This window comes from Coffea arabica, chromosome 7c (assembly GCF_036785885.1).
Source record: "Coffea arabica cultivar ET-39 chromosome 7c, Coffea Arabica ET-39 HiFi, whole genome shotgun sequence".
Classification (NCBI taxonomy): domain Eukaryota; kingdom Viridiplantae; phylum Streptophyta; class Magnoliopsida; order Gentianales; family Rubiaceae; genus Coffea; species Coffea arabica.
The window spans coordinates 7,601,769-7,615,493 of NC_092322.1; the positions used below are offsets into that span (position 1 = coordinate 7,601,769).

The window sequence follows — 13,725 nt, forward strand, 5'->3', positions numbered from 1 at the left end:
GATTTTTTTTTTTTTAGATTTTTACTTGGAAAAAAAATGAAATTTCGATTTTGCTGGAATTTTACTACTGGTTTCTCCCTTGAATTAAAAAAAAAAAAAAAAACCTTTTCCTAACCTTTTTTTTTTTTTTAAAGTACAACACTAGTCCTACACCAAGAGGATAGAGAGGAAATGGGGATAAACCCAACAAAATTATTGAGAATTCAGAAGAAAGTAAAGTACGTCCATTTTTAATAATTCTAAAGAAGAAATATAGGCAAGGAATTTTGAATTCCATACATACTAATACCCATACAGAGTAATTTTTAGATGGGATGAACACAATTAATTCTTTCAAGAACATATAAAAAATGGCGTGTACACTATAAAATTTTGGTAAATCACCTATAATAGGCCAACCTCTTATTAAACCTTTGTTAAGATTTTTGAACTTTACCCTAGAAAATGAATAATTGACCCTCTAAAAAAAAACCTCCACCCTCTAAAAAAGAAAAAAAAAGAATGGTGAATTTGTCTATTTTATAAGAGAATTAATGTTAAATCAAATTAACTTGAAAATAAATTTTAAAATTAATCTCATACATTGATAATATATACATGTAAACGAGCACGAATGCATGTCACTTATTCATTGGTTTTACTCATACATGTTTTACTCATTGTATTTTTTTTCATTGGTTTTTGATTAACAAAATTAGGAGCCAGCTTCCTCGTGCACGAGGTTTACGGCTAAAATATATATATATATATACTTATAAAAGTCACTTATTCATAAATGGAAATTGAATTATCGGCCGGTCAATGTTTACCATGTGAGTTTTATCTCAAATTTTTTATCCTAGATTCCGAGTAGAAATTTCAATAGCAAACGGCGTCGTTGGGAGTTGCCGTTTGGCGGTTCCCCCTGGTAGCATTTCCTAGGGACAGCGCTGTCGTTTTGATTTTCTGCACTATTCTCTGTGTCACTTCCCTCCATATTTTCTGCATCAGAAATCCTCCGCCATGGAAACTACAAAATTCGAGGACTGTTGAGCGCCATAAATTGTAGTAGAAAGGAAGTTCTGGTAAAAGAAAAAATATATAATGAAGATAGTGACGTACAACATAAACGGCTTAAGGCCTCGCATCTCCCAGTTCGGCTCCCTGCGTAAGCTTCTCGATTCCCTCGACGCCGATATCATCTGTTTTCAGGAGACCAAGATCTCCAAGCAAGAACTAAGAGCCGATTTAGTTAGAGCTGATGGTTATGAATCTTTCTTTTCTTGCAATCGCAACTTCGACAAATCCCGCGCTGGTTATTCTGGTACTGACCCCACGTTTTCCTATAGTGTGTTCACTGGTACTAAATTCGGATGTCCAGAATAAAAGAGATGAAGATTTTAGACATGGGATTTTGTGAAAGTTTTTATCTTTATGCTGAATATTGGAAATTCAATGGTTTCTTATTTTAGCAATTGCGCCATTTAATTTGCTTGTGAGTTTTTCTTTTGCTATGCACAGGTGTTGCGACATTTTGTCGAGTGAAGTCTGCATTTTCGAGTGACGAGGTGGCGTTGCCAGTTGCTGCAGAGGAGGGCTTTACTGGGCTTCTTGAGAGTCCTCGAGTAACCGGACCTCAAAAAGATGAATGCTCTTCAGCTTTAGAAGGGCTTGAGGAGTTCTCTAGAGATGAGCTTTTGAAAGTTGACAGTGAGGGGCGATGTGTCATCACTGATCATAGCCATTTTGGTAAACTAGCAAGCTTTTGTTACTGGCTAAAAAAAAAAAAAAAAAATCTGTATTGCCCCAGTGGCTTAAGGTTGTTTGATGTGTGGAGCTCTTTCCTATTTAGTATCTATGTTTATTTTGTCTGCTTTTCTCTGAATTGACTAAAAAATTCAAGAGTCTATGAATATTTAAAAAATGATAATATTGTTGAAGTACGGCTTGATAATTGGATTTTGCAGTTCTTTTCAATGTGTATGGGCCTCGAGCTGATTGTGATGATACAGAAAGAATTCAATTTAAGGGCACATTTTTTAAGATAATACAGGTATTTTTAAAAACTTTTTTCCTTCTCCAGCAGAATGAATGATTCAACAAAGTATTAAATTTCTGAAGCTAGATCTGTTTTTCATTGATAGTTTAGATGTAAAGGCAAAGGCATTTTGGGGGAAATGCTCTTTTATGGTAATGCAACACATTTTTAGCTGTAGAATGAGACTTTATCAGCCTAGTATTTCAGGGGGAAAAAAGGTGCCATATTAATATGCCCAGGCTTCATGCTGTACTCTCTTGGAGTCACACTGGGTGTTCAGGCTAATTGCTTTTTGCATACATATTTGAGCTGGTTGTGCACTACGAAAATCATTGAAAGTTCAAATTCTTCTTCTTATGTTCAAGATTTATAAACTCTCTGAAGTTGGAAACTATGCTGTTGACTTGGTTACCATACCATGTGATTTCTAAAAGGGAATCGGGGAAGGTGGTTCTGGATCTGGCATGTTGTTATGTATCTATCTGCTGTTGTTTGGTTAAGTTCTAGGATTTTGCCCTTTTGCATTGGAATTCCTGGTCTCATGAGATGCAATGTTTTCTGAAATAGAATGTTGGGTCACTGGAAAAGAAGCACGGCAAATTAACTGGGTGTTAACAATGAAATGTATTAGAACTGTTTCAGTCAATATCTTTGGAGATTTGGCTTGGCTTTTTCCTTAGCCAATACTTTTGAAGTTAAACTCTATGTTGGTTATGACATTGATTGTGAAATCTCTGGTGTGTTTAACTAAAAGCATAGATGCTCATTGAAATCGAGGATTTGGTGAGATATGTCACCATGAGTATTCCTCCAATTCCACCCAACTTCCTACCTCTGCAGCGGCAACTATTAAGATTTCCTTCTTGTGTCTAAGAAAGTTATAGATAATGTCTTTGATGGATTATAGTATGCCTAACTTGTGGTGATAGGAATTATACTGTTAGATGTGTAAGCTTCGAACTCTTTGATTCATGTTAACAATTTCCTTTTAGAGAAGATGGGAGTGTCTTCTACATCAAGGACGGCGAGTATTTGTTGTTGGGGACCTCAACATTGCTCCTGCTGCGATTGATCGATGTGATGCAGGACCAGATTTTGAGAATAATGAGTAAGCAATTCTTTAGTTCTCAACTTACTTGTAGGTTTTGCCATCACAATGTACTTTTTTGAGTTAATGTGTATTTTCATTGATTGCAATATTTTTCTCACAGGTTTCGGAGGTGGTTTAGATCTTTGTTGGTGGAAAATGGAGGACAATTTGTCGATGTTTTCAGAACAAAGCATCCTGACAGGTTAATTTTGTTGATTCCTTTAGTTTTTTTTTTCTTCCTCTTGAAGAATTGTGTTTGAAATGATGAAGATTTTCATTCTTTCGGAATTATATACGTATGAGATGATTTTGGTCTTCAAAAAATATTCTTAAGAATTTGTAACTGTAGATGTTCTCAAAGTGATATTTGTGTTTGAAATGATGAAGATTTTCATTCTTTGGGAATTATATACGTATGAGATGATTTTTGTCTTCAAAAAATTATTCTTAAGAATTTATGACTGTAGATGTTCTCCAAGTGATATACTGTCAGTCAAGTTATTTATTAAGTTTAACTGTCTAGGGTATAATTTCAATTCTATGATTCTCTGATTACTCATTATACTTTCCAAGTGAGTTTTATTCTTTTTGTTTTTTCATGGATTTTGATTTCAAATCACTGTGCAGAAGAGAAGCCTACACATGCTGGCCAACAAATACAGGTGCTGAGGAGTTTAACTTCGGGGCAAGGATTGACCATATTCTTATTTCTGGATCATGCTTACATGAAGAGTCAGGTCAGGAAGAGCATAACTTTGTAAGTTGCCATGTTGAGGACTGTGAGATTTTGATCCAATTCAAGCGGTGGAAACCTGGAAACACACCCAGGTACTATTGATTTTCTTGGATTTAAGTGGATGAAGAAATTATAATTATTGTCATGGAAATTTGTAAATTACCTTTTCGAGAAGTGTAGTTAGTTTGGCTCTACAAGCATAAATTATCGTTAGGCATGCTTATGTGTCTCAATTATTTTGCATTATTGTCCAGATTCAATATGTAAAATTGTTCTCATCTCTATTTGTAGGTGGAAAGGAGGAAGAAGCATTAAATTGGAAGGTTCAGACCATGTTCCTGTCTGTGTGAGTTTGGAAGAAATCCCTAGTGTTCCACCACATGGTGCTCCTTCATTATCTACTAGATACTGCCCCCAGGTCTACGGATGTCAGCAAACACTAGGTATGATTTTCCTATTGTACACAGTAATTGCTTATCTGGATGTCACGAGATTGGTTTCACTTCTGGAAATCCATTTACCATGTCTTTTTTTGTTATTTTTGTCACTATCTAGAAGTCTTCCATTTCCATATGCAATATGTTTTAATGATTATAATAAGGTTTTTTTTTTTCTAGTTTGAATTTTGAACTGAAGATTATTGATGTTGCATTACCATTAGTGAGAAAACTTTTGAATTTTGAACTGAAGATTATAGATGTAGCACTACTGTGGGTGAGCTAATGCTGTGCTGGGATATTATACTGCAGTGTCGATGTTAACAAGGAAACAATCAGCTGAGAGTGTTAAGAATTCTGAAGAGTCAAGCTCATTTTTAGGTACATCAGATGGACCAACTTTATACATTCTTTGTGGGATAGTATTCTGATGCACCATTTTTCTTGATATATGACTGTTAAACTTTAGTGCAGAAGCTCATGACTGCTCTGAAGGCTCAGCACGTCAGCGTTCCTGTAGCACAACTTTTTGTTTGGGTAGCAATCTTGCAAAAGCAGGGCCTCACGTGGAAACCAGGAAGAAAGCAAGACAAAGTCAGTGGTCTCAGCTCTCACTCAAATCATTCTTCCAGAAAAGTTCCAGTCATAGTGAGACTTTTGCGAGATCCGCCAATGACATCAAGCTTAGTCAGACAGATGTCTCTGCTTCTTTCTGTTGTTCCAACAGCTCCCCGGTACACGTTGAAGTGAGTAGCAACCCAAAGGATTGCTTAGCAGATGTCTCTGCATCCAGTCCAGCAGACAATGGGTGTGACGACTGCCAACTTTCAGTAAAAGAAAAGTCTAATGTTGCCTTATTGGAGTGGCAAAGGATACAACAGCATATGCAGAACAGTATACCTCTTTGCAAGGGCCATAATGAACCTTGCGTTGCTCGAGTTGTGAAGAAAGCTGGCCCTAACTTGGGCCGCAGATTTTATGTCTGCGCTCGCGCTGAGGTATAAGAAAGCTGGTTCTTAGTTTGTCTTGAGCTTGCAGTTTGTACACTTTTTCATTATCTCAAAGAATTTTGCTGCTGCTAAATCACAAAGATAAGAATTCCCTTGTCAAATTAAATAAAGGAAGAAAATTTGCTCCTTGTTGATAGTTTTATGCATTTGATGTTGATATGGCATTCGAAATTATTATAATGGATTGAGCAATGCTAGACAAATTCTCCACTTGATTCATCTGTCTATATAACAGACTTCTAGATCTTCTAAATTCCCAATTTGAGGAACAATCTTAGATTTATCATTGTTGTCATTCCCTCTAGTTTTTCAATTTCATGTTCTTTTAGATTTTTAGGCTTAATTTCGCTGCTGGAGATTTTAGCTGTTCTCACCTTGCCTATTGTCTATTTCTCGCATAAGTGCTGCTCCCCTCCCCCTCCCCCTCCCCCTTCCCCACATGTTCTAAACCATTACTTAAGAACTATGCTGAAAATAGAAGGAAGTATATGGCTCTCTCTCTCTCTTTCAATTACACGCTTTCTCAGTTTCCAGTTTCTTGATTGGGCTACACAGGTTCACGTAGATTAATATTTTTGTCGTGGAGAAATTGTGCTGAAAAGTGGGAGTCTATGTGATCCTTTTGGTTTAACTTATTACCAAGAATATTATGTCATTTCCTTCTTTCAAAATGCTGCTTTATTCATTCAGGGGCCTGCATCTAATCCTGAAGCAAACTGTGGGTATTTTAAGTGGGGTGCTTCAAATTCCAAGTACAAACGGTGATGTTGACTGAACTCGTGGTCAGGCTGTGTCGAGAATGAAACCGTCCAACATTTGCTTATTCTTCACTGCCTTATTGATGAAGTTCAAGTATCAGGTACGATTCAAGTGATATTGATTTAGATTTGTCTCTGAACTTTAAATTACAGGATTCTGCTTCCCTGTAGGATCTTGTACCATCATCTTTTTGAGAGAAAATCAACTTAGAATTTGTCCTCTTCCATACCGGATCAAGATTTCATGTTCGAGCCTCTACATGCTTGTTTCCCAGAGTGTGGGGCATTTTCCCTGTAAATTTGTTTTGTCAAACAAATACCACGTGCCTGAGGAAACAGGAGAAATTCTCGGCATGAACTTAAACGAAGCACGATGCTACCGTCCGTCTTCCTATGCTTAGACGTGTCGCGATTTCTGCAAACTGAAATTTGCCTACAATCAAGCCTTTCGGTTATTATCTACCTTAAAAACTTGCTTTGCAATCCAGCCCTGCATTTGCAATCTATTATGATGTGGCTTTGTTGCCGGTGAATTCAATTTACAAACAAGCTCCTTGAGTCATTGCCTTGATTATCGATGCTACATCAGCCTGATTAACAACACTTGCAGCAATTCATTATGATGACTTAGATTTCAAAGATGAAGTTGTACGAGAAAAATGAAGACAGATGTGCAATCCACTAGTTGACGAGATGTTGGTTTATTAGTGAAGATTGAAGATTTAGAGTTCTTTGAATTCAACTATTAGTAAAACTTGATGGTCGGTGTATAAAAAATTAATCCAATAGCGATGTTATTACATCAGTGTGTGTCTAGGGGTGCTAGTAAGTCAAGCTGCTCGCGAGTAGCTCGCGAGCAGTTTGATCAAAAGCTTGGCTCGAGTTCGGTAAAATCGAGCTCGAGCTCGAGCTCGAACTACTCGTTAAATTTAACGAGTCGAGTTCGAGCTCAAGAAATAAATACTCGAGTGCTCGTCGAGTTTAATCGAGCTTTCATATTTTATTTATATTATATTATATATTATATATTTTTAAAAAAATTATAGATTTATTTCAAAACTCGAGCTCGAGCTTGAGTAGCTCGGGCTTGATATTTACTCGAGCTTAAGTAGCACAAATTTTGATCGAGCTCGAGCTCGAGTATGGTGCTACTCGAGCTCGACTCGGCTCGATAGCACCTCTATGTGTGTCTTTTGACAGCTAGTGTGTATCAAACACAATCCAAGGATGATGTAGCCGTCCATCGCAAATGGATTTTGCTTAAACGAATGAATGAACCTTGTCTTGTCGTCGTGGAATACAATAACATGTCTCCATCAAGATTGCATTATTGCATTAGATTTGTAGTCCATTATTATCGGTGGTACGCATAATTACAAAAGAGCTGCAGCCGGACAGGGCTAAAATTTGAGCAGCAATCAATCCGGTCAGATTCACACAACTCGCCAGAGAAAAAGCAAAACAATCATATGATGATTTTACCAAAAATAAGTAAGTGTCTGTGCACTACTACACTTGTAGTTGCGGATGCAAATTTGGAAACGTTAACTTCTCTAAACTTCAGGTGAATTTCATATTTTGTCTTCTACAGACAATTTCATCCCAAGTTAAATCGAATCACTACTATCATGTTTAAGATAGACCCCCTCCCCTACATTCTGCCAATTTTGATGTGGGGGAATTATAATAGTCCCATATAAATACTAAAACATACAGAAGTTCCTTAATCTTCATCCGGGCTGGCGGGCTAAAGCTAAGATAAAAGATCGTGGATCAAACAGGGCACGATCTTTTTACTCTTGCAGTTGGAGGTACACACCACATCTAAAGCTTCTCTTGCAGTTGGAGGCTATTTCTTCTGTCCCCAGCTTCTTCTCGTTAATTTCTTCCGGATATACATACATACAGTAATGAGGTTAACTACTAACATTCACGCGCACTTTAATTACACCCTTGATGAAGGAGGGATTCGTCACTAATTAATTCGACTCCATCTACTTTACATGAATCGTTCAATTTATGAGACGCGCTCGCTTTTCTTTCTCTTCGATCTTCTGTTATTCTGGCACAAATGGTGTAATAGTACGGACAGGTTTCAGATGGGTCCTTCCCTTTCTTTGTAGCGACAATTATGGATATATATCTTTTATATATATATAACGACATCATTGATATCATTAATTGGACTCTACTCACATCATCGTTATTGGCATCACCTAAATTGTCACTTTAGGTGTCAGCCTTAATTGGATTTCTTCGACGGAGTCTCTATTCACATCGAATCCTCCTTCTCTTCCCCTTAAATTATGATAGATTAGGTTATAAGAATTCTACCGTTTCGATAAAAAAAAAAAAAAGAAGACATCATTGGCATGGTAATACATGTATTTAGGGGACAATGACGTGTAGTCTAATTGACAGTACGTGACTTTGAGCCATTAAAGAGATAAGCGAAAAATCACTGTTCATCCGCTTTTTTTATTTAACGTAGCTTCGTAACGTGCCTGTCATGCCATGACTTAGTCCTCGTATACTTGCATCATAAATTTTGGGGGGTCAACAAGTATAAAGCATAAGAAATGGACAATTGCAAGTGTACTAGTACGACGATTTGACTTTCCTGGGATTAACGCTGCTGTAAATGCATGCCAATGTATTTATCTAGTGGCGGAAAATATCTTGGATGGGTGAAAGTACCTGTGACAAAACATACATGTTATTAAATACAAATGGTACAGTGGAAATCCAGTGCACATAGATTTTCCACTATACCTTATAGAAAGAGAGAGAGAGAGAGAGAAAGGCAAAATACATATAATAATTTGCATTAGCGGATCTCGGTTGCTAACCACTGGCCAATGGTTCAGTGGCTAAAGTCACTTCTTGGACTGTTGATGAGGGTTCAAATCTCACCGTAGCGAACAAAATTTAAGAGTTATGTCATAGCATTTTCTTGATCTAGTTGGGTCTGTATACTCACTAGCCCCTACAACAGCCTCCTTAGGCTCCCCCTCCCCCTAGATTAGATCTCGATTGCTGTCAATATCATTTGTTGGAGGGTCAAGTTGGGCAAGTGTCCAATAGGCTTTGCCCGTGTTCTGGTTTTCCACAGCACATTTTACGACCGGCATCTCTGATTACAAACCTCGTTACCTTTCAAACAATGGATAAGCGGACAAATGGTGACAACCACTTGATGCTGATGTCCACCTTAAATTCAACTTTTTTAGCTGTCGCCTTAGACAAGCTAATTAATCATCCAAAAATCAATTGGCGGGAATAGGTGCAATTATTTACTTTTTTTTTTTTTTTTTTTTTTTGTAACGATAACATTTATATAATTTAATCTTTTCTATTATACGAGAGAAGGGGCCTATTCTATAGAGAGAGGAGTCTATAAAAAGACTGTGTAAAAGCCGTGACCTATTCTATAGGGAGGGGAGTCTAAAGAGACTGAGTAACAGGCTGTATAAGGGACTAACATGTATATAGACCTGACTAAATCAAACAGGTGATCTGACATCTCTTTTAAATTTTTTTCATTACAGGTAAAATCCCCTTTTTTATGGCTCAGTGGTTGTAGCAATAATATTATTTACTGGGGTAGTGGTGTTTGGGAGGGGTCCAAGAGCCAAAGGGGAAATCGTGCACTTGATAAGGACGTATGACCTTTGTGGGATGGATGGCAATTGGCAATTGGCAAGAAGAAGACTATTTCTTTTTCTTCCACCCACTAGCGAGTAAAGAATCCTGGATAAGAAAGTGCAGGGAGAGTGAAATGTCCTACGTTGACACTTTACGAATCTTTAATTTTTTTTATATATAAAATTTTGGATCACTTTCTTCATCATTAATTATTTAAAAATAGAAGTTCAAATTATTTATCATAACATCAGAATTTCGTGATTGTTTCAACTTGTATGCATGGTGCCGTTACTGTGGTTCACGACTATTACGCTAAATCAGTCTTCTGCGTATTCCCTGTTTTGTGAGGTAAAAGAAGCAGCGGCTAATTTGTTTGCGAGCTAATATTTTGGTCTCCTACTTATTCAAAGAAACAGATTTTTTAGATTTACCTGGTAAACCATTCTAGATATGGGAGTTGGCATGGAACTTTACTAATATGCTAGTGCATTTGGATAGGAAATTATTTGCATCATAAAAACTTTATGATGCAAGCATGGAACTTTTTATCGTGTAACATATGTAAAATTTTTTTACAATTAGAAAACATTTTTTTGAACTGAAAGCTATTGGTTTTTTATTTTTATTTTTTTTTAAAAATTTTGTTGGAATGCAAGATTAAATTCTAGGCTCTCTCCAAAACCACGATCTCTCGGCCCACAAAATTAATGTGATCCCGTTTAGAAACCGTCAAAATATAAGCAGCTATTGGTGTCAATGAAACCAGAAAACTGCTGTGCAACAAACAACTTATTATTGTTGACAAAAAAAAAAAAAAAAAAAGAAAAGAAGACTGGTTATCATCACTAAATTCAAATTCCAACCCAAAATTTTGTTTTAAGTAAAAAGGACATCAGACCTAACTTTGGACTACGGGGGAGCGACGATGAGACAGAATAAATGAGACGAGTCGCAGAGGACCAAAAAGAGTTAGAACAAGAGCCTAAATACCATTTTCTTTCGCTGGTGCTGCCTCCAATTTTCCTTTAAAAAAATAGTTTAAAAACTAGTGCTTGATTTAGGTCCGCTGCAGGATTTAGACGGGGCTATATATCTGAGAATTTATTTTTGAAATAACCTTTTTTAGGAAAAATATTCCCAGTATGATGCTCTTTTGTAAATTATTACCATTTTAATCTTTTTTATGCCATGTAAGCTCCCATTTTAAATGCAAGAAGACCTTACTTAAATGAACCTTCTCATGCTGTAATTTTACTCAATTCATACTTAAAATTCAAACGCCAAAAAACCAAATCCAGAGCAAAAAAGAAAGGGGCAACAAACATAAGATTCCACCTTTGATTAATGGATAAGAAATTATAATTAAGAAGTATTTTATATTTTAAACTCTTCAATCATCCAAGTCCCTTTATATTAAACCACTAGAATTCAATTTTTTTATATTAAACTCTATTCTCTTTTCATTTTTTAAATCCCATCTTTCCCTTACTATAATTTTTTTTTTAAAAAAAAGTGTTACTCATAAAAAATGAAAAAGGGATGCTATAATCATTTTGTAATATTTTAGCATTAATCAAATCTAGAGCCTTTTCCTATGTTTATTGCCTTGTCTTTTTTTATTATCCTTGAATTTTGCTTTTTGCCTAAGCATTTCGAGTGTGAATGTGGAAATCAATAATCACATGGTAGAAAAAAAATTGAATAGTATTACAGCAAAGGATAATTTCAAAACCTTCTTCGAAGATTTCGGATAATCTCATGCTCCACGCCTCTATATTCAAATATCATACTTATTGCGCTTTTTTAAGTACTCAAAATGATTATAATAATCTTCCCAAAAGTAATAAAATGCTTTTCAGACTTTAAAAACATATCATCCGGAATCTGTCCATCGCCAAATACCATATCACTGCTATGCTATTTCTTTCAAATAGGTTCAATCCACCTTTTCCCCCCTATTCAAGTTTTCTTGTCCTTTTTTTTATAATCTAAGTCTCTATGTCTCATAATTTCCATTGTTAATCATACTTTTTAATTGACTTGTATCTCACTCTTTTCATTTGTCATAATTTTTTCCTCTGACCAAAGTTTAATAAACAGTTGCAAACACAAATATACGATTGTAAATTTGGTCGAAGAAAAATTGGAGGAAATGATTTAGGCCTGAGGCGAGACTATTTAGGACTAGGCAAAAAACAAAAATATATTCATTCAATAATATGATTTGAATATAAAAACTCCTTAAGGGAAATTTGAGGTATTAATATGAATTTTTTCCCTTATACCAGCCACATAAAAAGGAAAGGTATGCATAATTTTTTAGAGGTAAAGGTGTCTAAATGTAATTGTCATAAATTTTAGGAGAGGTTTGTGAAATTATCCCTTAGAACAAGGAGTAGATTTGTTGATAGTATAAAGTCTCAGAATATGTTTAAGATGGAAGTTTACTGCATAAAAGATGGTAATAATTTGTGAAAGAGCGTCACTTGAAATATTTTTTTCTATAGAAGGTTCCTTTGGAAATAAACTCATATATTTCGAGTCGATCACTTTATTTTAATGGATTTTATATATTGATCACGACAAAAAACATGGATCACAGCGTCCTTAAAAGATGGAGAAAAGCGAGTGAACGGAGCCGACGCATCAATCAATCATGTTGACTCTCGACCGGGGCCCGCTCCCACACCTTATCCCTTCGGTCCTTCATAAAAACGTCCATAGGATAAAACCCAGCTTGCTGACTCACCTATTTAACCGGATAAACATTCCTACGATATTCAGAGTCAGCAATCAGAAACTACAAAAAATCATCGCTAATTGTTCACTGCTCGTTTCTCCGGACCACTTTCACTGTTGCCACAGTAAAATTTACCCCCGCGTCTATAAATACACCTCCCAAGACTTCTCTACTCCAGACTCTTAACGAACAACAGCACCGTCAATTCATCATGTCGTTGTTATGTTCGCCTTCGCGTTCCGTCTTCCAACTTCCGCAGAACTTCTCCGGCGAAGCTTTTCTCCCGCCGACTTCCAACTCCAGTTTCCGCCGGCCACGTGCAGGCGTTGTTTCCGCCGCTTACGCTTCTTATGCTACTGCGGAGAGCGAGCGAACCACTTCAACGTGTGTGTTGCCGCCCAGGTTAACAGCTCCGACGTCGTTTTACGAGGTTTTGGGGATTCCGATGGGAGCCACTAGTGGTGAGATCAAGGCGGCGTATCGGAGACTAGCGAAAGGGTGCCATCCAGACCTGGCGGGGACTGATGAGAAGAGCTCGTCTGCGGACGAGTTCATCAAGGTTCATGCTGCTTACTCCACTTTATCTGATCCGGAAAAACGTGCTGATTACGACCGGCGACTGTTCCGCAGTCTCCGCGGCGTCCGGTTGTATTCCACTCCGTCTCCGACGAAGTCGAGGTATTCCGGTTACAGTGGCCGGAACTGGGAGACTGATCAGTGCTGGTAGAGATCGGGAGATAATTGATAGATTAACATACAGAGTTCAGAAAATTTTGAACTAATCCCCAAAAAAAAAATTAAAAAATATGTAGAGATAATGAGTAGACAGCGGAATCTCTCTCTCTCTGTTTTTTTTTTTTTTTTTAACTTGTATATATGGAATCCGAAGAACCTCAAGTGTAAGAGGTAACTGAGGTTCGCGGTGTGACTGATTAACAAAATAACATGTAGATTGTGACTTATGGCATAATTTTTGGCCTCAATATTGTGTACTTGGACTTATTTTGTGGTACTTCCACTTGGCTCTGCAAAGCTTCCAGAAAGAAGGACCAGTTGGGTTACGAGTACGCTTCCCAACAGGTGCAAGTCCAGTTATTCCGCTTTGCGGAAACCTTCTAGAAAGATTTAAGATCGATTCGGTTGCTCAATTCTTCCAATTGGCTTAAAAATCCACGTAAAATTGAAAGATATTGTTTCTGGAGTCTACGCTGCTGCACTCAAGTTTAAGTATCGTGTCCATAAACGGTTTCATAGAGAGCAATATTTGAGACTCTTTAATGCGTATGGCACTA

General features: G+C 36.8%; 2 protein-coding genes across 4 annotated transcripts; both read left to right on the forward strand.

Moving 5' to 3' along the window:
* Positions 1 to 887: 887 nt before the first annotated feature.
* On the forward strand, positions 888 to 6,850 carry LOC140003847 (DNA-(apurinic or apyrimidinic site) endonuclease 2-like). 3 transcript variants are annotated; one of them, XR_011817744.1, is made up of 11 exons: positions 890 to 1,303; positions 1,501 to 1,728; positions 1,947 to 2,032; positions 3,010 to 3,125; positions 3,229 to 3,309; positions 3,735 to 3,935; positions 4,135 to 4,286; positions 4,593 to 4,661; positions 4,755 to 5,278; positions 5,981 to 6,149; positions 6,220 to 6,850. XR_011817744.1 is itself a non-coding variant. In XM_072057517.1 (10 exons), exons 1-10 carry the CDS (start codon positions 1,084 to 1,086, stop codon positions 6,053 to 6,055), a joined length of 1,752 nt encoding a protein of 583 aa, XP_071913618.1. In that variant the 5' UTR covers positions 890 to 1,083; the 3' UTR covers positions 6,056 to 6,850. The 3 variants fall into 3 exon arrangements, 2 of the variants coding, with proteins under 2 accessions (XP_071913619.1, XP_071913618.1); XM_072057517.1 differs by having other exon boundaries at positions 5,981 to 6,850; XM_072057518.1 differs by lacking the exons at positions 5,981 to 6,149; positions 6,220 to 6,850 and having other exon boundaries at positions 888 to 1,303; positions 4,750 to 5,172.
* Positions 6,851 to 12,644: 5,794 nt separating this feature from the next.
* On the forward strand, positions 12,645 to 13,160 carry LOC113701785 (chaperone protein dnaJ 11, chloroplastic-like). Its single transcript, XM_027222582.2, has one exon. The coding sequence runs from the start codon at positions 12,645 to 12,647 to the stop codon at positions 13,158 to 13,160; it is 516 nt and encodes a 171-aa protein (XP_027078383.2).
* The last annotated feature ends 565 nt before the right edge of the window (positions 13,161 to 13,725 follow it).